Below are 22,611 nucleotides of genomic sequence, written 5' to 3'. Positions count from 1 at the left end.
CAGGATAGCAAAAGTGTGGGAAAAACAGTTCCACTATTAGAGCTGAACACCTGTCTGACAAATCCCAAATAAAACGGAATGTAGTATAATCAGGGAGTATGGTACAATACATATTGTGAAAATAAAATACAAAGAAAAGAATGAAACCCAATTGCAGGAAGGATAAAGGGACAGTTGAAGAATCTTTCTGAGCTCTGGGACCAAGGTGTTCTCACCACGGTTACAGAAGGGCACGGGAGGTAAGTCCAGGGAGCGCTCATTAGGATACTACTGGTTCAACAACTTTATTCATATCAGGAATGTACCACTTAAATCTTATTCCTGTTCTGCTAGGTATTGTTTTATATGCCGAAATGGAGATTACCCTGTATTTTCTAATAAACTAAGCCAGAAATAGCAATCATGTGGACACACATTTTCTACCAATCTTCCTTAACACAAAATGTTTATTTAAGGATTGAAATTGTATTTGTACTGTGAAGCCCATCATGGAATTTGTTCACGTGAGGCACTGTCTTCATCAGCTGATGAACGTCAACAAATACAACTTCAATCCTTATATTGACAGATACATAAATCATAACAAAACAATCCATTAAACATAAAACTTTAATTATTGAAAGCGAACTATATCAACGAGGAGGGTCGTGACGTCATCCATCTCAAACATCCCATTTGGAGTGACATCCCTTGGTTTATAAACAGCAGGAAATGGTGGCTTCAGCAATGTCATTCACTTGAAATAAAAGTTGCACCCAGTAAAGTGAGAGTTGGAAAGAAATCCAGACCCGGCTGTTGCTGAAAATGGATTGATATTAACATTCTGTGATCTTTGGGCATGTGTTTGAGACTTACTATAGCTGCTGATGACGGGGATTACCGCTTAAGGCGAGGTTGGATTTCCAAAAACAATACACGACAGTGTGCATGAAGCTCAGTGATTTCTTTTGGTAAGTCGGGCATTCTTTGTTATAACTTTGAATGGACATCATTCGCCATGGTTCTGGTATCAGTGATGTCATGGGCTGGTAGCGTTCGCTCAATGCATGCGACACGTTCGATACTAGCAAACAGATGTTTGTGACAACAATTATATCATAAAAAAAGATCAAAATTCATTCTTTATTTCAAAACTAAGATCATGGCATTAGTTTTGATGGAATGTGCACAATCTAAAAGTAATTGTCATATGATAACTCCGTCCCTATTTGACATTATTTTTAGACATTGAAGAAGTCCCCTAAAGTAGTTCTGTATGTCTCCGCTCGACTGACAACGTAATCACTTGACATGCTGACGTTCATCGGGAAATGAACGACAGTCAGTTTGGTAGTGTTCTCCTAGGCGTGGTCACCCGCTACTGTCAATATTACTAAAACAGGATATTTACCAACACAAAACACACAAGCAAGATAACCTCTTTATTATATAATGTCATTCTTAAATTCTGTCATCGAAGAACCTGTTCTCATAAACATTACCCAAACACTGCAAATTTTCCTGGCATGCACACATTAATATGTATTAAGTCAGAAGGTAAGTGACTTGTCAGTCAGACAGTGACAACAGTCAAAACAGATCCAACTGAAACCTGTTTCTTACACAGTGGCGTAACTACATAAAGGGCATTGTGGCAATCCATCAGTCTGCCTGCGAGAGTAACTGCCCTTTATCAAAGGGAAGCTACGTCTATGAGACATCACGTTTGTTTAGAGTCTGCCTTTCCTGTCATAAAGTTACAAAGCGCAGAGTCCGAAGTACATACTGCGACAAAATGAAACAAGGTAAGGATTCTAATAAAACTGAGGTATTTTTCTTTATTTCTATACTTATCCTCCATTACTCCGAAATGCATTGACAGCTTGTTCTTGAGATAGAGCTGTGTGAGGTCTTGCTGAAGAAAAGTTGTTCCAACTGGATGAGTGGCTAACCCTATCACACAGCTCCAATGTGACCACGAAAGGGGTGTCGTCACAAATCAGCACATTACTGCTGAAAACAGAGCATTTGAAGACATGGTGGGGAGGCATGAAGACATCAGATGTAGCCAAAATGGGTCCATGTAAGGCGCCTGAAGCGTCACGGGAGGTGCCAGATTGAAGGCTGCATGTCTAAAACCCATAGGCGCCTTGGATAGTTGGTGCAACTGAGAGAGGCTGAGTAGGCTCGGACTAATATGACATTAGTGTTCCTTTTCAATGAGTACATGCACATTATATCTTTTGGTCTGACAAAATAAATCATGTACATTTCTTATTTTGTTCCCACTAGACCATACCTTCTTTAGTATGTATAGTCATCAACACAACATTACAAAAACATTCATTTTCTAAATAAGGTCAAGATTTGAACCTATAATTTAGGAAATTACCCTTTTAAAACAACTTAAATAGTTTAACATGCATTTTATCCCTTTGTTAATGTAAAAAAATTTCCCTTGAAAAGGCAAAGATTGTGCAAGTTTAGTTCAAAACAACCTGTGCAATTAGCAATTACTGTCCATGGTCAGTATTCAGTAGTCAGCAGAATAAAAGCAGCTGCTGATGTCATCCGTGACACAATACTTTTGACAAAAGTGGCAGACATTGGCTTCATTGTGAAAAATTGAAATACCATCATTCATGTAGAAAGGCATATTGAGACAATCATTACCCCTATTCATCACAGAAGTACAGTGAAAGAAAATGTTATTTTAGAATGACAATGCCATCATTTTTATCCATACATAAAGTATCCAGTGATGCAGGTCTCAGACGTTTACCACTTCGGTGAAACCCACGAGCACGGGTATGGTGCTGACAAACCTAGAAACATAATCGGGGCGAACCGGGATTCGAACCCACAATCATAGGTTTCTGGCGTGCCCACAGGACGCAACTCTGCACAGCAAATCGCGGCACCTTAGACAACTGGGCCACCCGTGTCCCCCAATGAACCAGACACATGGAATGTTTCAAGCCTGACATGCTCTGAATGATGGGCTTAGTGTCCCTACAATAAAGACGTTAATTTGTTTGTTCCCCCCATGTCATGCTGTCATAAGTTAAGACTTTTTGTAACGTAACTATCGCAGCAACTTGAAGCAACCACGACCACTTAAATAGGACAATTGATCAGAAAAGTATTAGATAAAATATGTGTCACAAATATATCTGAAATATGTTATCTGATTGTCATTGTGTATGTCAATAAACATACACTTGTCTTATATCTTGTGTAGAAGTTTTGGGACTCAGTCATCAGACTAATCCAGTTGTAAAATTACAGATAAGAAGCAGGGGCTGCACTTAACCATATACAGTCACCCCCGTTAATCCGACATGGTTGGTTGCATATGATTATGTCGGATTAACGAGTATGTCGGATACACAAAATAAGGTAGTATCAATGTTCGTGATGAAAATTGGAAACAACACGATAGATAACGATTCAAATATGTTGTAATAAAAAAAGGAATAAGGAAATATTCATATTGCTGTATTACATTGTTAGCGGAATATGTTTTCTAATCATGCAACCTCTAAAGTTTAACACCAAATTGACGTTCTGACGTGACCTGTAATGGGATGTCCTCAGCGGTAGCGAAAAACATGTATCCGATTTTAATGAGATTGTGGTAATATAGGCATGTGATTAATCCTGTTTTGTTTAATAAAAGCAGTAATTGTTTTTTGTTAAGCAAGTTTATCTCTGCAGCCGTTTAAATATGCAGCTACTTGCCAACTCGTCTCGCATAAAAAAACGGGGCTGTGTACTCGCGGGCAAATGACCACGGAATACACTGATCACTGTGTGGGATTAACGAGACTGATTAATGAGTGATTTCAGCAATTTGTTGCAAATAAGGTGTGTCAGAGTCGGAATGCAAGACTGCCGGATTTACGGGTCTAAATAGCGCTGATTTAAATCGGTTCCCATCAATGGTATCGGATAAAGCCTATTGTCGGATTAATGAGTGTCGGATTAATGAGTCTTGACTGTATAGTTTGAAGAATTGTCATGTAGAGGTTTTGAAGGGATATCAAAACCAACATCTGCATTGTGTTTCTTAAATACCAACTGCTGACAGCAGCTCACAACTCTACCAACGCAACTCATCAATTTGTGGCAAAGATAATAAAATATCCATTTCATTGGTTGCTTGTATGAATAAACTGGATATGACTCCTCATAATTTTTTCTCTGGTTCAGTAAAATTAACTGACCATGCTGACAGTGTCCTATTGACACTAACAACATTTCAACCTAGGCAATGTGCTGAAGACAAATAACTACCACAGCATTGTGCATCACATACTTCCTACATAGCCATACCCATGTGAGGTTCTGGGAGCTAATCATATCCTTTGTTCATATGGCAAACAGACTCATAGAGACTTTTGTGCATTTCATTATTTTAGATGTGGTTTCTTTAGGAATGAACATGAATGGGATGTGCACCACAAGGGCCCATCCCTATTTTCAAGCACAAAAAAAGAAAGCATTAATCCTTGAATGGCACAGTGACATGTTGGCACATAATGTACTGTCTCATCATATGAGTATTACAAATGTGAGAGAGACTTTTCAACACTATTTCAATAAAGAGTCTCACTAAAATCTGCCACATAACAATATAAAAATAACCATATCAAACCTGCTTGAATCTTGCATAAAAGTATAGCAATGCTTCATTTTCTATTTTCCCTGCTATTGTCCTGACAAATTTTGTTGCCGATTTGAACAGCTCCTCCATATTGTCCATGTGACCATCCAACCAGTAGACACCAGTCCCCTGCGTCAGCCCCAGGCTCAGCCTCAGCCTAAAAACAGCAGCAGCACAGGATTGGTCGAACCTGAAACGTCCATAAAACAATAATGTGGACAGCATACAATATATCAGTCATTCCACTGTATTGGTACAGCATACAATATATCAGTCATTTCATTGTATTGGAACAGCATACAATATATCAGTCATTTCATTGTATTGGTACAGCATACAATATATCAGTCATTTCATTGTATTGGTACAGCATACAACATATCAGTCATTTCATTGTATTGGTACAGCATACAATATATCAGTCATTTCATTGTATTGGTACAGCATACAATACATCAGTCATTTCATTGTATTGGTACAGCATACAATATATCAATCATTTCATTGTATTGGTACAGCATACAACATATCAGTCATTTCATTGTATTGGTACAGCATACAAACTATCAGTCATTTCATTGTATTGGTACAGCATACAATATATCAGTCATTTCATTGTATTGGTACAGCATACAAAATATTATTCTTTTCATTGTATCGGTACAGCATACAATATATCAGTCATTTCATTGTATCGGTACTGCATACAATATATCAGTCATTTCATTGTATTGGTACAGCATACAAAATATCAGTCATTTCATTGTATTGGTACAGCATACAAAATATCAGTCATTTCATTGTATTGGTACAGCATACAATATATCAGTCATTTCATTGTATTGGTACAGCATACAATATATCAGTCATTTCATTGTATTGGTACAGCATACAATATATCAGTCATTTCATTGTATTGGTACAGCATACAACATATCAGTCATTTCATTGTATTGGTACAGCATACAATATATCAGTCATTTCATTGTATTGGTACAGCATACAATACATCAGTCATTTCATTGTATTGGTACAGCATACAATATATCAATCATTTCATTGTATTGGTACAGCATACAACATATCAGTCATTTCATTGTATTGGTACAGCATACAAAATATCAGTCATTTCATTGTATTGGTACAGCATACAATATATCAGTCATTTCATTGTATTGGTACAGCATACAATATATCAGTCTTTTCATTGTATCGGTACAGCATACAATATATCAGTCATTTCATTGTATTGGTACAGCATACAATATATCAGTCATTTCATTGTATTGGTACAGCATACAATATATCAGTCATTTCATTGTATTGGTACAGCATACAATATATCAGTCATTTCATTGTATTGGTACAGCATACAATATATCAGTCATTTCATTGTATTGGTACAGCATACAACATATCAGTCATTTCATTGTATTGGTACAGCATACAATATATCAGTCATTTCATTGTATTGGTACAGCATACAATATATCAGTCATTTCATCATAACAAAAACTGCACAAAGGTGTTGCTGCTCACCAGGGACAATCAAAGACAATCAAATCAAGACAATGTTGTTGAGTGAGTGTGCCGATGTATTCAATATTGGAGTTATAAAAGCAAAGGGACAATATGCAAAGGCTTCACTTATTGTGCCCATTCTGGAAATAGCTTGAATGTTAGCCATTGAGTCAGGAGAACATGGCTGTTAATCAGCTTCGTAATGTTGTCTGTTTGATGTGAAAGTATAATATCAATGTGCTGTTATTTCATTATGGTTATAAAATTCATGTAAAGCATTACCGTATTTAGTAAAACAGTATGGGTGATGTGAGATGTTTGTCAACAATGGTCCAAATTTCAATAAGATTATGGTGCCTAAAACAAATTATCATTAACTATTGTATTTCAGATCATTCATTAATATATCTATTTAAAAAAGCTTACCATATTCGCAGTAATAAGTGCCCCAAGAATTTAGAAAATTGACAAAGGGAGCTCTTCTTAAAAACATACACATATTGTATCTCCATGTATTGTCATAGATTGAGCAGTAAGAGAAAGGTTTCGGGTCAAACATCAAAGATACTTAAACTTTTCTTGACATAGATCATAGACCCCTTCCACATGGCTGTTATCTGTAAAATGCTTTGTAATATACACACAATCAATGGACTGCCAAGTAAACGTTCAGAGCTTCAAGAACCAGGACATAAAGCAGATGGTAAAACAAATCTGGTCAGGGGTCAGGTATTAACTTCATACCAAATGAGAATACAGTAAAACTTAATCTAAATCCTATTATCAAATCTGAATAAGTGCCATATATCCTACCAAAATACCATCTCTCTTGATATGCTAAATCATTAGTTTCTGGGAAGATTATGCCTAAACATTTTCAGTCATAAATTAACTATATTTGCCAATTCCATTCCAATGTTCATAAAGTTTATGAATAGTTGTTTCTAATAAATTTTCAAACACTTAAAATGATGTTTTACATTTCTAGACCTTAAGGAATCTGGGAAGAAAATTCTGAAACAATTAGATATTTAAAAATATTATATATTGATTTTAATGTCTTGAACAAATCTGAGTACCATTATGGTGGTCAGCAGATGGACAGATGACGGACAACATGCCAGATCACTTGGACCTTCAGTCATTGTGAGCTTAAAGAATGTGTAATTTCATGGTTTTAAGTTTCAGATCTCAAAAGATCTATTTAGAGGGATATCATGTCTGGTCATTTTATAACAGTAGACAGTTTGTGATCTGATACAACTTGTTCAAGGAATTTATATCCAATTTGACAATTTAACTTTAAATTTAAAGGGCAAAAAAGTGAAAAAAATGAACGGATTTTCTTGCGAATATCAATTTTCCTGAATACATTTAGTCAAATTTCGTGAGAGAAAAATTCAAAATATTCGTAGAAAGTCCTTAAATGTCTAATTAAAAGTGCTAAAATCACACTCCTTGTTATCAGCTTCCAAACAAACCTATTTGGGGGCGTGGCCTAAAGGTACCGGCGCAGTGCTGACAACTGTTTCATTCGCTGATATGTTTGCCACGTTTATCAATCTTGTGATTCTCTGCGGTTTTACAGATACTGTTTTTGCTTTTTCTGTTAATCCTACGAAAATAACAACATGGCATACATTGTTGAACGTGTGAAACAACCTTTAATCTGGACATTGTAAATAATTAAACTAACAATTAACAATGGGTAACTAGTGTTTTATTACTAACATCCTGTTTGGGTAATAAAACACCAGCTGCCCCAAGCCCTATTCCACCCAACAAATGCCTGTCAGTGAAGGCGTCTTCAGTGTTGTTACTAAGGTGACATAAGCTGTGCACACGGTAATGAAATGGATGAACAGACAGTAAAAAGACAATGTATTATTGAATCCGAGGCACAAGCAGGCAGACCGAGCTTAGGCCCGATTGTCCCGATTGTCCCGATCGTTGAAATTGCACAGCACATCAAACACCGGGAGCCCGTTTTAACCTGCACTAGGGGTAATCCCCTTACTGGAGGAATTTTTCATTTGGGGGATGATTTTGTCTGTCGTTTTTTATCGTCTATTTTACACTATTCCGTTTTTCAAATATAATTTTGGTCAAGCATTTGTGACTCCAGTTGCCCTAAATCAATAAAATCTGCAAAGTTGCTATGCTGACTTTACCTATCCTTTAATGATTAATACTTATCCCGTCTCACATGTTGCAATCAAACAAACATGAGACACTGCTCTTAAATGTATCCATTCGTAGAAACTTAAAACACCTTCACAAAAGCAACCAGTCCATGACGCCTGCCCCCAAGCCCCCATTCTTGTCTTCTCCAGCTGGAGTACAGTCTAGACGATTCAACACTGAGTGGGGTTGGACAGTTGGGCAGTTTAGCCTGGGAGACATGAATATCAAATATTAAATTCAATGGAAAATTATCAAATATTGACTTATCCTGTCTCACATGTTGCATACTTTATCCAACAGTCATGATGGAGGGAGGTCGATTTGTCCACTTACATGGCCACCTCTCATGTGCATTACACAAACTGATTTCCGTGCAGTAACCAGTGTAACATCAATAGGTACCCCATGCCAAATGACTAAGATCATTCTCTCCTGATAATAGCCATGTACAGTCGGGTCCCATTAATCCAACATGGTTGGTTGCATATGATTATGTCGGATGAACGAAATTAAGTAGTATGAACGTATGTGCTCGAAAACTACACGATAGATAACGATACAAACCCGTAATTTAAAAAATAAAAATGAAAATTTCATATTGTTATGTTACATTGTCAGTGGAATATGTTTTCTAATCATGCAACCTCTAAAGCTCAACACAAAATAACTGTTACCGGTAGAGACTGTTTGACTATGACACGGGCTGTGTACTCATGGGCAGATGACCATGGAGAACGCTGATCACCGTGTTAGATTAACCAGACTGATTAATGAGTGATTTCGGTAATTCTTTGCAAATTAGGTGTGCCAGAGTTGGAGTGCGAGACTGTCAGATTAACGGGTCTAAATAGGACTGATTTAATCGGTTCCCATCATTAGTGTCGGATAAAGGCGATAGTCAGATTAACGAGTGGCTGATAAACAAGTCTTGACTGTACATGATAACAAGTATTTGTCACAAAGTGACGAAATGTCCCCCGCCTGTATATACACCATAGTACCAAATATGAAGACAATCTAGGGATTAGTTCTTGAGATATTGCGGCAACACCGTTTTCCAACTCAAAAAACAGATTTGCCTGCTGTGACCTTGAAAATGGGGTCAAGGTCACCAAAACCGACTGGTGTATGCGGTGTCTGTATATACACCTTAGTTCCAAATATGAAGACAATCCAGCGATTAGTTCTTGAGATATCGCTGCAACACCGTTTTCCAACTCCAAAAGCAGATTTGCCTGCTGTGACCTTGAAAATGGGATCAAGGTCACCAAAACCGACTGGTGTCTGCGGAGTCTGTATATACACCATAGTTCCAAATATGAAGACAATCCAGTGTTTAGTTCTTGAGATATTGCGGCAACACCGTTTTCCAACTCCAAATCAGATTTGCCTGCTGTGACCTTGAAAATGGGGTCAAGGTCACCAAAACCGACTAGTGTCTGCGGAGTCTGTATATACACCATAGTTCCAAATATGAAGACAATCCAGCGATTAGTTCTTGAGATATCGCGGCAACACCGTTTTCCAACTCCAAAAGCAGATTTGCCTGCTGTGACCTTGAAAATGGGGTCAAGGTCACCAAAACCGACTGGTGACTGCGGAATTTGTATATACACCATAGTTCCAAATATGAAGACAATCCAGCGATTAGTTCTTGAGATATCGCGGCAACACCATTTTCCAACTCCAAAAGCAGATTTGCCTGCTGTGACCTTGAAAATGGGGTCAAGATCACCAAAACCGACTGGTGTCTGCGGAATTTGTATATACACCATAGTTCCAAATATGGAGACAATCCAGTGTTTAGTTCTTGAGATATCGCGGCAACAAACAGGTGGGATGTACGGACGGACGTACAGACGTACGGACGGACGGTCGTGAATACTATATCCCCCGCTTCGCGCTTTCGCGCGGCGGGGGACAATAAAGTATGATTGACAGTGAAGATTTTAATGTACATTCTTCAGTGTACAGGTATAACATTAGGGCAGGAAATGTAAAACATCAACACAAGATAATAAAGGGCAAAATAGCAGTGAAAGATTTATGAATGGACTACTGGAAATCAGTGATGACACCAGATGTTCACCAAGTGGGTAAGCTGACAAGCCACAGTGGCTAAGGCAGGCAGAATAATAGTTTCAAGGACACAGACACCAAGGGTTTTATGGAGCCAAGTTGAGATGGCAAACCACAACATTCAAATCTCATGCAGGAGAATAAAACTTCTTCTGATCTTCAAGTTTGGAGCTCAGGGACAGTCTGTTAACCTTAATGTCACTGTCGAGAGCCAGCACCGAGTTGAAAGATGCCTTCACCAAGGCGACCAATGGATTCGGTGATGCTGTGTCCCTCGTCATATTAAGGATTAAATGAGTCTTCACCAACAAGTGAAAGAAAATGGTGACGGTGGTACTTCTGAGGCACTCTCGTAGATGATAGAAAGTGATCAAAACATGCATGCCTGCTTTTCTTCCTCTGCAGAAGGTGTCACCGACATTGCAGCAGTAACCACTGCAGAAGTAGACGTAGCTAGTGGTCCAGTGGTGGGTTGAACCACAGACATAGTAGTCATGACAGGCGTAAGTGTCATGATGCGCAGATGGTCACATGAGAATTTGATTTTAGAGGTGATCAAGGAGAAGGTAAGTGAGGTTAATTCCTCAACAAAGGAGTTGCATCCACCCTGCACTGATCATCTGCATAATCACTGGTGATCGTAGATATGTCAATGAATTGCAATCAAGTCGTAATCCTGCTAAAGAAAAAAGAGGGAAAAATTGTTGAATGATGCCAGAGCATTTTCACATAGTTGTTCTACATGGCGAAAGAGACTAGAAGGAATGTTTGGGGGCACACCATGTGCATCATGGATGGCCTGCGTTCGGGAGAGGTGTTCCAAATTCTACTAACAGATGCCACCTTCCTGAAGCAAGGGAGTTAACTGACTTCAAAAGTCCAGTTTCCACCCTTGTCGCACTTCGCGAGGTAGGACCCGTTTCATTACAATAAAGAGCTGTATTATCAATGAGATCATCTTGACTGGGCGCAGCCATTTTCACTTTCCACAAATACACGAGATATGAAAGGTGGAATCTGATTGGTCAGTAGTGGGGATATAGAAGGGACATAACTCGTAATAGCCAATGGTGGCGCTACAGTCGAGCCCAGAAATTCCAGCTTAGTTCGGCAAGAGTGGAAACTGGACTTTTAAAGTAAGTTAACTCCCTTGCCTCAGGAAGATGATAGATGCATTTGCAAGCAGTATTTCGACTATTTTTATTAACACATATTTGTGGGAAGTGTATTTGGTAATTGACCTTCCACATTAGAAAACATGCAATTTGTTTGTTCTTTAAGTTTGTGCATATGTGTTTCTTAGATAAGTGTTCATTTACAAAATACATGTAACTAGAACAGTGTTTGCAAATACTTGCAAAAATATAAGCATGCAACCTCCTCCAGTGCTATATCTGGAGACAAAAGCATGCATCCCTCCCACATGTTCAAGACCTGACAATTCATTAGCACCTTCAGTCTACCTTCATTGAGTTTGAGGAAACATATGCCTGCAACATATGGGATCTTAGTGAGTTGACCCATGTCTGTAGAGGACGTAACATCAACCTTCCTCTGAAGGTAATATCCTGTAGAGGTGTGAAGTTGCCTGGAAAAGACATCAACCACCTTAGAGGCCTGCTGGGTTGACTTAATAGGGATTGAATCATCGTGATAGTCTTGACGAATCTATACTTGGTGGACATAGATATCCCTTGTGTAGTTATAAAAGCGCTCCGATGTATACGATGTGGTCTCGTACTTGGACTGATTGACTAGGAAGACTAGGCAGGTCATAAGCTGGACCAGAAATATCATGTTCTGGTGTAACTGAGCTTCCTCTTGGTCTGCAGCCAGGAAATAGTTCAGGTATCCATGGATTCGTACAAGCTGGGCAAATCTGATGACTTGCGCTGTAATCCTGGTAAAGAGCCAAGGGGCTATTGATATCTCGAAATGGTAAGGCCTCGAACTCTTAACATCGACCATTGATTGTGAAGAGCAGGTATTTCCGCAAAGATGGATGTATCGGATCGGATTCAATCTGGAACTTTGGTGGAGGTACCAGTCATTTCTTGTTGAGGATCTTTAGGTCGATTATCATCCTCATGTCAGTCGTATTCTTCTTCTGGAACTAGGAATACCGGAGAATAAAAACCTTTGGTTTTGTTGGTCTCCGCTAGTCTTCAAATGGCTCGCTTCTTTAGTAGCTTATTGACGGCCAGATCTGCTGCCGCTAGTTTGGCTCCGACGAGATGAAATCTGCGTCCAACAGCTTGAGTTTTCAAGATAGGACGTTTCCTGAAATGCACTTTGTATCCCTGAGCCATTACGTCTAGAATCCAGCGGTCGGGCGTAATCTGCTTCCAATTTTCGGCGTATGACAGAAGGCGCCTTCCCACTGGCCCCGGAGTCGGCATTAAGTTGAAAGATGGTAGGTGTAAATTGCAGTCCATAGACATAACCAGGTCAAAAGGGTCTATAACATCAGAGTTGGTGGCAAGGAAGTGAAAATCTGCGTTCACCTGTCCCCCCAGTTTTGCACCGGCGATGGGATCCTCGTTTCTCGTCGGAGTGACAAAAAGATTCCTGATCAGATTGGCACTTGTTGCACCCCCGATTTGGTTGGAACGAATCCTTCCTGGAGGGGACAAACGGCTTCTTAGGAGGCTGTTTATATGACGAATCCTTCTGATCTCAGGAACGCTTCTGGGGATGGGAAGATCCATGTGCCTTGGCAGCTAGGCTGACAGTTGATGCTTGGAATCGTTCCGTTGTATCTTGTCGGACCTCTTCTATGACATGTCCCAAATTGCCTTTGAATGTCTTGGGAGCAGATATCGGTTGTGACATTATCAACCTCTTGGTTTGTTTAGAAACAGCTCTTGAACAAATCTGTGCTTGTAGTTGTTGACGCTGAACCTATAGTAGCTGTGAAGACATCCAGACTTGGGTGGAGAGTAAGTCTTCCTGCATTCTGACAATGGTGTCTAGCAGGCTGTGGAGGAGTCCGACCTGAGCTGTCCTAAAAGTCATAGGAGTCTCTCCGGTTATGCCTTAATAAGATAAGCAGGTAACATGGCATTAGTATTAGGGTTGTGTACTAGCTTCATAAAGTCTTTGATAATACGGAAGTGGAGTATCATGAGTTTTATTCAACTTCCGCTTCAAAGGAGCTTATGGTAGTCGTTCATCATGTCTGAGCTTGAGTAGACTCTCTGACATCTGGTCTACTACCTTGCCTGCATAACTCGGCCTAGGTAATGTCTGGTGAATGTGTTGAGATGATGTAGGAGCATGACATCGCCACTATTACAGCATCTTAGGTGGTGAATTTTCTGTCATAGGAGGTTGGAGTACAGGCATGACGTGATATAAATCCTTGATGAGTTCCACAAAAGTATATCCCTCCGTATAATCCCGCTGAGGCGAGTCGTCAGCCTGATTTATCTCTTCATAAAATTCTGATTCTGCCCCCGAGTGGCCGGCTGGTTGGTACGATCGGCTGTGTGTTGCAAAGACAGATGGCTGTGCCCCATGCTGTCTCTTGACCGGGGAATTCTTCTTAGCCAGAGCTGATACTCAAGTGCGTGCGATCTTCACTCCAACTAGCAGCTTTTGATATTTACTTACTGTGTCTGTTTCTTAGAAAACTATTAGAATCTTAGATTAATGTGACTAATACCAAGTGCTAGATCGTTACAACAATAACAATAGGTGTTGACTCTAGCACAAACAAGAAAATAGTGAGATTCCCGCCATTTGGGAACAACTAATTGTGTGATTGACAGTAAAGACGACGTCTGTTGAAAATCTGAAACTTTTAGTTAGTGTGACTGAAGCAAAAATACAGCATTTATGGCAAAGATGTAATAGAGGTAGAGGATTCACAAGAATTATATGATTTTAAAACCTCACATACCACTTTACAAAAATGCAGGAATATATCACAAAATCAATAGCAAATTGTGTTGTGGATAAGCTTGTGCAGATCAAGTTAGGGATCAAGTCTTTTGGCAGAAGACAATTTGATAATAACATTTCTTATCAATTTTAATTAATAAAATATTTGAATTTGATATGAGAGATAAAATAGAAAGACATTTCAATAACTGAAGATATGCATGAGATCACATGGCACATGCTGTTTAGCCGATGACAGTGACTGGTACAGTCAGTCGACGAGAAAGTCATATTTTGAGTGTTTGTTTCCCTGTCCTTCATGGACAGAAATACGCCTATTTTCAGTAGTCAACTTTCTATCCCTAAAGATCCGGGTTAGAATTGCCCTTTATTACAACCCATGCTGGTCGCAAGAGGCTACTATTATTGAAACAGATCGGTGAGTCAGGCTCACCATATCCATGCTCGTGGGTTTCACTAAAGTGGTGAGACCTGCACCACTTCAGAGTTTCCTGCCACATTACACCTGTGAAGATCCAGGTAAGCATAGGTCTTCAGCAACCCATGCTTTATAGTTGTCATTTTGGTAGAGCGAGAACAACTGACGTCATCTATTGTCATGTGACTTTTCACACAAGAAACTACTTTCATAGAGTCATGTCTTAACTGTGAAAGTAATGGAGTACACACAGTTAGATTGGAATATATATCATGCATGACAAATGAGAAGGAAAATCACTACACCAACTGTATTAAGTGTGTAATTATTGTCACATGTTTATTCCCAAACTGAAACATGGTTTACCCATAAATTGGTAGGTACAGAACTTAATGGTGAAATCAGTAAATAACCACACAAGATCAATGAACAATCAACAAATTATAGTGAAATGTAGAGAATTTGGTTTGCAATCATGAAAGGCGATACATAGTGTTAAACATGTGGCAGCAGCAATAAATAGTGAGTGAGTGAGTGTTGTTTTACGCTGCTTTTAGCAATATTCCAGCAATATCACAGCGGGGGACACAAGAAATGGGCTTCACACATTGTACCAATGTCGGGAATCGAACCCGGGTCTTCGGCGTGACAAGCAAACGCTTTAACCACTAGGCTACCCAACCGCCTGCTTGATGCAGGAGGAAAGCCCAAAGGGATACAGGTGCAGTGTTCTGCTGAGGCAGCGTCTTGTTGGGTTCGAGTTTACATATTTTTGCAAATATAGTAATCATAGTCCAAAGATGTCTCTGCTTCAAAATTGCAAAATCGCTGACCACAAACTATGTTGGCGATACACAGAAAAATTTGCATGGCTCTCCAGACAGAGACCATGGTGACAAATTGAGGAAAGGTAGAAATTTTCAGTGATGGCCATGGAACTGCAAACCATGGACTTTTAAGTTTAATATGATATCTCAGAGTGTGTCTCCATTAGTTTTGAAAATGACCCCATGATTTTATGCTGAAGGGGTCCCCACCCCTCCCCACCCCACCCCACCCCACCCCACCCTGTCTCCACTGATGCAGTTTCTTTGTAGAGCACTGCAGGTCTTAGATGTTTACCACTTTGGTGAAACCCACAAGCTCAGATATCTTGCTGTCAAAACTAGTGTCATCATTGAGGCGAACCGGGATTCTGGTGTGCCCAAGGGATGCAACTCTGCACTGCAATAGTGGCGCCTTAGACGACTGGGTCAACCAAGCCCCCTTTTCCTGAACTGAATTACCCAACTGACTTGACCTGAGAGTACACCTTCCATTCCTTGGAGAGTAATTGTACTGCCTGAAATTACTTGTGTCAGTTACCAAATCATCTGTCAGTGTTGCAGCCTGGTGTTGCAGCCTGATGTAACTGATCTATCTTCTATTCAAACAATTAAGTCTCAATCTCAGCATGCCCACACTGCTTGAAGTCGTCTGACAATGACAGCTGCCTCAACTACAATCCTGACAAACATTCTTTCCCTTGCAAACTCCACTTCATCTTCCTGAGGAAGTCCTGTTTCCACCCTTGCCGAAAAGGGCTGGAATTTCCAGGCTCGATCATAACGCCGCCAGTGGCTATAACGAGTTATGCCCTTTCTATGTCCCTCCAACTGACCAATCTGATTCCACCCCTTTTATCACTTGAATTTGCTTCAAACAAAATGGCAGCGCCCTGTCAAGACAATCTGATCGATAATCAAGATCTGTATTGTAATCACCCCTCTTCTTTGACTGCCAAACTCTGCCTGTATGCCGCAGTGGAATATTCATAAGCCTTCAAAAAGGTCCTTTTTTACTTCATCATTTACTGATGGAAACGAATAAGGGAACAGTAAAAACCACAGGGAAATAGGATTTACTGCCAGTCAGTTTGAAATAGCAACAATACAAATCAACACATGTCAGAATCAAATGTTGAGATCTGCTTGTGTGCATTGTTTTCAACGCGTATATGGTAGACAGGGCTGGGAACCAAATTAGCATATCATGTTGCAGTGTCCGAAGAATTAGTGTTCAGTTATTCATTTCCACCAGTATGTTTTGAACCAACATAAATGTGGAGTGTAGACTTGGCATCAAGGTTATAGCATCTAGCTAGAGTTTCTGATTTTTTCCAAACCCTGATGCTCCTCATTCAACAACAGAGCTACAGAAATGCTGCGTATTTGCGTAAAATACTCAAAAATATTCAAAACCCAATTTCTTTCAATCATCTTGCGAACAAAAACGTGTGCATTAAATGAAAAACTCCAATGCATAAAAACAGCACGCGTAAATACCCAATGAAGCCTTTGTATCATGCATACAACGGAGCTAACACAGTTATGAGCTAATCAAGCCTATATATACTGAACAACAAAAGTTCCTGTGACACTGAATAAGATTTAATGCAAAGTTATGTTTTTTACCAAATCTGAAACAATTTGGGTTTGCAACAGATAAAAGACTCCTGTAAGTGTTCAAATGGTTAATTTGCCATACTGACTTCAGAAAATGCGTGATTTAAAAAAATGCCAAAATGTCAATTTACAAATCAATAGCATGTGTGTCCACCTCTGGTTGCGATACAAGCAACACATCTTCGTCTCATGGAATGGACCAGGCGTCGCACAAAGTCCTGTGGGATATCTGTCCATATCTGCTGGAGCATGTTTCGAAGTTCCTGGAGTGTCTGTGGAACACGTGGTTGACGTCGAAGGTGCCGATCCATCTCATCCCACATGTGTTCGATTGGTGAGAGATCATGGGAGTGAGCCGGCCAGGGGATGACATTCACGTTGTTTTGATGAAGAGAATCCTGAACAAATCGAGCAATTTGAGGCCGGGCATTGTCATGTTGAAAGGTAATGCCTGGGCCATGACGATGCAAAAACGGTAGAACAATTTCATCAGTTGCCAACGTTGCCATAAACACCAAATGGTGTTTCTGTGGACGTTAAATTGTCTTGCAACATCACGTTGACTCAATCCTGCTTCAAGCATACCAATGGCTCGCAGACGCTCATTTTCCCCCAGTTAATGCCAGAAGTTGATGACTGTAAACATGCCTGTAACAAGCTCCTCACAGCAAAGCTCTCAATATACCTGGAGTGTTACAAGGGTGCCAAGTGCTGGGACAGAGTTTGGGATACACACAAGGTCAAGGTCAATGCAAAAATTCCTTCCCGCACCTTCAAAAACCTGCTGCCAGTTACAATCATAACTATTGCCAATTACAAAATTACTGCCACATGGTATGATTTATTCAGATTGTTTGACAAGTCACAGCATTTCACTAATGTGAGAACATGAACAGTTGCAATCTGGTCTTTTTGCCACCTGCTACCAAAACCGTTGAGTTTTCTAGCCAAGAATGACCATGTTAAAATGCACTGTTGGGGAGCCGAACATCTACCATGTTTGATATCTATGCTCCTGTCAAAACAAACTTACAACAGTGTACACTGAGTGATTTTATTTTTTCTTTGTTCTGTTTGAAAAAAATGTAACTAAACATGCTTATAGGATGAAGTTCCACGCCAAGGCATGATTGATACTGTTCCAATAATTGTATATGCTCAATGTCAACTACATGGTATTTTCTGCTTATTTTTTAACCACAGGCCAATGTAACTAATAGGCCTATTCTATACTAACAAACTCGTAGACGAGGCCGAAATCTGTGAGATTGTTAGAAGTCTACGAGTTTGTTAGCAGACAAGAGGCCTAATAGTCACAGGCTAAATGTGTAGTAACCAAACAGGTCCACATTTACTGGCCATGTGCTGATAGAAATTCCTTCCACGAAAAAGTCATATTTGCAATGGAGTTAATACATTTATAACCTTGTCTTATGAAGGAATAAAGAGATACTAAATTACATAGGAATTCGAAACAACTTGGTTACGAAACGATCTAGGCATCAATACAAACTACAAATATACAATCTGGGCAAACTAGATACGAAACTACTGGGTGCAATAGCCTACTGGTACCGGCCAAATATTGCAAACACTGAAACCTGATGTTTAGCCTTACTTTGTGGTAAAATAGGCTGAATCTTCGTCAGACGTTCTGCTATTGGTCTTATTTCATCCAGTGAATAAGTAAACGAACAAAATATGCGCGATATTTTGATTTGATCAGCCACCTGAAGGCAGATCATTGCTAAAACGGCACCTCTACAAAACGTCACCGAACGAAAACGGAACCTCGACCACAGCCAAAACGGCTCCTTTTTCGAGGCGAAAACCGTTTTACAAGCAATGAAATTAACTGATAGGTTCACATGTAAACACAAATAAATGTGAAATGCTAATCGCTTTAAACATGTTTACCATTAGAAATTAGCCTCTACTCCAATATATACGCCGAGTATCAAATTGAAACTGAATAAATTTATAGTCTTCAAAAAAAGAAACGGATATTTTTGGTCATAAAAGCAAAATAAGTGGACCAAGAGGTGCAAAATAAAGAGGTTTAATATGTTATAGTGTCAGTGACAAATTTCACGGATCAAAAGATCACAAGGACATGCAAACCATTAGTCGGGAAACACGGACGATTCGGAAAAACGCATCCAGTTCATTAACAAAAGGGCCATGGAGCTGCACCCACTGCACGTGCTGCAGCACTATGAACGGTATTAAAGTGCAGGATTTTTAAGTGCCTGGCATCTGCGTCAATCGAACAGTGATAGTTCAACACCACGCCAAGATTATCAGAAGTGCAAAGAAGCTACGCCATAGGCCGCTTAAAAATTGTAGGCAGGGGAATCCCGATCAGCTGTAGCCAGGGTTTTCAATGTAGCGCCCAGCACCATTACAAGGCTATGGGGTCGGATTCAACAGCATGGGTCAACACGTGATCGGCCAAGGTCGGGACGACCAAGAGTAACCGACTCAAAGCAAGATCGCTACATCCGACTGCGCCGCCTACGTGAAAAGACGACCACAGCCTACTCAACCGCATCCCAAATACCCGGACTGTGCAGAATCTCCGACCAGACCGTACAAAACCGTTAAATAGCAGCAGGTCTACAAGCAAGACGTCCTGTTCGACGCGTCATATTGAGCCGACAACATCGTCAACAACGACTGCATTGGTGTCGTCAACACAGGGTATGGCCCCATCTGCGATGGAGAGATGTCTGGTTCAGCGACGAATCAAGATTTCTCCTCCGTCGAGGGGATGGAAGAGTACGGGTCTACAGACGTCGAGGAGAACGTTACGCCGGAAACAGCGTACAGGAAGTGGACAGGTTTGGTGGGGGTAGCGTTATGATTTGGGCGGCTATCTCTCATCATGGCAGGACAGGTTTGGTCCATATCCAGGGCAACCTTAAGGTTCAACGATGCATCAACGAAATTCTTCTCTCCTACCACACGCCCTCCCAATTGCAGCCAACGGCAACGGTGTATTCAGCAGGACAACGCTCGACCGCATACAACACGGATCACAAGAGCCTGTCTACACAACAACAACGTTGATGTTCTCCCCTGGCCCTCCATATCCCCGGATTTGAACCCGATAGAGTACCTGTATGATGAATAAAACCCCAACACCAGACGTTGCAGCAGTTGGCTTTTGCGTTGCAGGCCGAGTGGGCTACTATTCCCCAGGATGTGATTCGCATACTCGTCTCTTCCATTGTCAGATGTCTCTCTACAACATTTTGCCTCAATACTTTATACCGTTCTTCGTATAAATGTATTTTCCTACCTCACAAAAACCTAGCTTTGCCTTTCTTTTTTGAAGAGTATACTAGTATATAGGCGTCATTCGTCAAAAAGTGGCAATTTTGATTATGACTGTTCTTTGCTTGAAACGGCAATTTAAAACTTTTCATTTCATGGACAGCGTTAACAAAAAGTACACACATTTTATATGAGTTCATTACAATAATATTCTGAATATAAATTGCAAGAGAATCACCAATCTAGATTATTCATAGGAACAGAACAACGCGGAGACTGTCAACAACTATACTAGCCACATAAAGAAACTGTGCACGGAGAAAATATATTCTGGATTGAAATACAACACAGCAAGAACAAAATGATGCAGACGCTGTAGCAGCTGAATTATCGGACCATAAGAAAATGTCAACGGGACCTGAACAACATCTGTTACGATGACGTCAGAAGATCAAAATGGAGTAGGGGGTCAAACGACAAAGTCACAAAGTCAATAACGGGTATGACCACCCTGTGCGTGAATCACAGCAGTGCATCGGCGACGCATGGAGTCCACCAAATGGGCCTGGAAGGCCTGGGGAATGGCCTGCCATATCCTCCTCAAATCCTGTGCCAAGTCACGGACGTTATCTGGAGGATGTGGAAGACGACGCAGACGGCGCTCCATTTCATCCCACACATGCTGTATTGGGGAGAGATCTGGAGAAATTGCAGGCCATGGCAGTAACATGACATTGTTATGGTGAAGGAAATCCATTGCGACCCTAGCCGTGTGAGGACGAGCGTTGTCCTGTTGAAATGTCAATCCCGGGCCATGACGTTGCAGGAAAGGCCTCAGAATCTGATCTCTGTAGCCAACACCGGTGAGATTGCCCCGAACAACCACCAAAGGGGTTCGGTGCCGTGCTGTTATCCCACCCCAAATCATCACAGAGCCACCTCCAAAACGATTCCTCTCCACAATACAGTTGCGTGCATAACGTTCTCCCAAACGCCGGTAGACACGTTGGCGCCCGTCACTGTGGGAAATGTTGAACCTCGATTCATCTGTAAAGACAACATTTCTCCACCATATTCGAGGTTGGCGAACATGATTTCGACACCATCTTAGACGGTTGACTCGATGACGGTGTGTCAGGATGGGACGTATGGCAGGGCGTCGTGGTCGAATCCCGTACTGACGTAAACGATTCCTAACAGTGTTGGGATGGATACGGCGCAGTCCAGGAATTGTCTGGGACGTCGTTACTGCCGTTTGGAACCTGTGTCGGAGATGTGTCACTCGAATCCATCTGTCCTGTCTTGGCGTCGTTACTCGGGGACGTCCTGAACGTGTGTGGTCGGCAACGTCATTTGTGTTCTAATAACGCCTCACCAATGCCGATATCGTGTTACGATGGCATTGGAAATGTGTTGCCACCTGTTGTTGCCTCATTCCCGCTCGGATCATTCCAATGGCTTCATGACGCTGTGCAGCTTTCAATCTTGGCATGATTTGCTTGTGATATGCTTGTGTCTGTGCCTGAGAAGTTTTGAATTTTTGAATGACCACAGATCATGCTTTCCAAAGTGACAGCGAATTTTGAGTTGCACATGCTGTGTACAGCTGCACAGGCTGCACGTGCAGTAACACATTGCACGTCCATAGGCCCCCATCAATGACGTCATATCGCATGGCACGTGCATGAGTGTTTGAATGTCTCCAATAATTGCTGTGTTCAAACCTATATATCATATATGGACGGTGTGCCCTTATATCTATATTTTCTCCGTGCACAGTTTCTTTATGTGGCTCGTATAGTTTGGCAGCCAAGTTCGGGGTGGAGAGATGTTAGTCTTGTGTAGTGTGTTGCTGTCAAATTAAAAACTTCACATTTTTAAAAGTAATCCAATACATGATATACAACGGACAAATGTATCAGAGAAGGTAATTTTTAATCATTAATGTCCAAAGAAGGATTTTAATTAACGGTGGTAACCATAATTTGTTCCAAGCACCTACGGTATTCGGTAATAACATCAACAGTTTAAATCCCAAGCACGAGAATCTGATGGCACACAAGTTCAGTAGCGTGTATGGCCACCATGTGCGTTGACAACTGCCACACAACGCCTCCGCATGGACCTTGTGATGCTTGTGA

At 40.6% G+C, this 22,611-nt stretch overlaps 1 protein-coding gene across 2 annotated transcripts in view; it reads right to left on the bottom strand.

Annotated features, from left to right (window-relative positions):
- Positions 1–18,972, bottom strand: part of LOC124113767 (acyl-CoA-binding domain-containing protein 6-like) — a 90,221-nt gene extending 71,249 nt beyond the window's left edge. The window contains exons 1-2 of one of the 2 annotated variants that reach the window (XM_046474280.2): positions 18,813–18,972; positions 4,637–4,835 (exon numbers count right to left, since the gene is read on the bottom strand). In XM_046474280.2, the coding sequence (XP_046330236.1) occupies positions 4,637–4,744 (108 nt within the window). In that variant the 5' untranslated portion in view covers positions 4,745–4,835; positions 18,813–18,972. Of the gene's footprint in view, positions 1–4,636; positions 4,836–18,812 lie in introns of those variants that run through there. The other variant, XM_046474279.1, reaches the window with a different exon arrangement.
- Positions 18,973–22,611: the final 3,639 nt, after the last annotated feature.

This window comes from Haliotis rufescens, unplaced genomic scaffold (assembly GCF_023055435.1).
Source record: "Haliotis rufescens isolate VD_foot unplaced genomic scaffold, xgHalRufe1.0.p SCAF_8, whole genome shotgun sequence".
Taxonomy (NCBI): Eukaryota; Metazoa; Mollusca; class Gastropoda; order Lepetellida; family Haliotidae; genus Haliotis; species Haliotis rufescens.
Note: the sequence above shows the minus strand (reverse complement) of the source record. Positions and strands in the feature narration are given on the sequence as shown.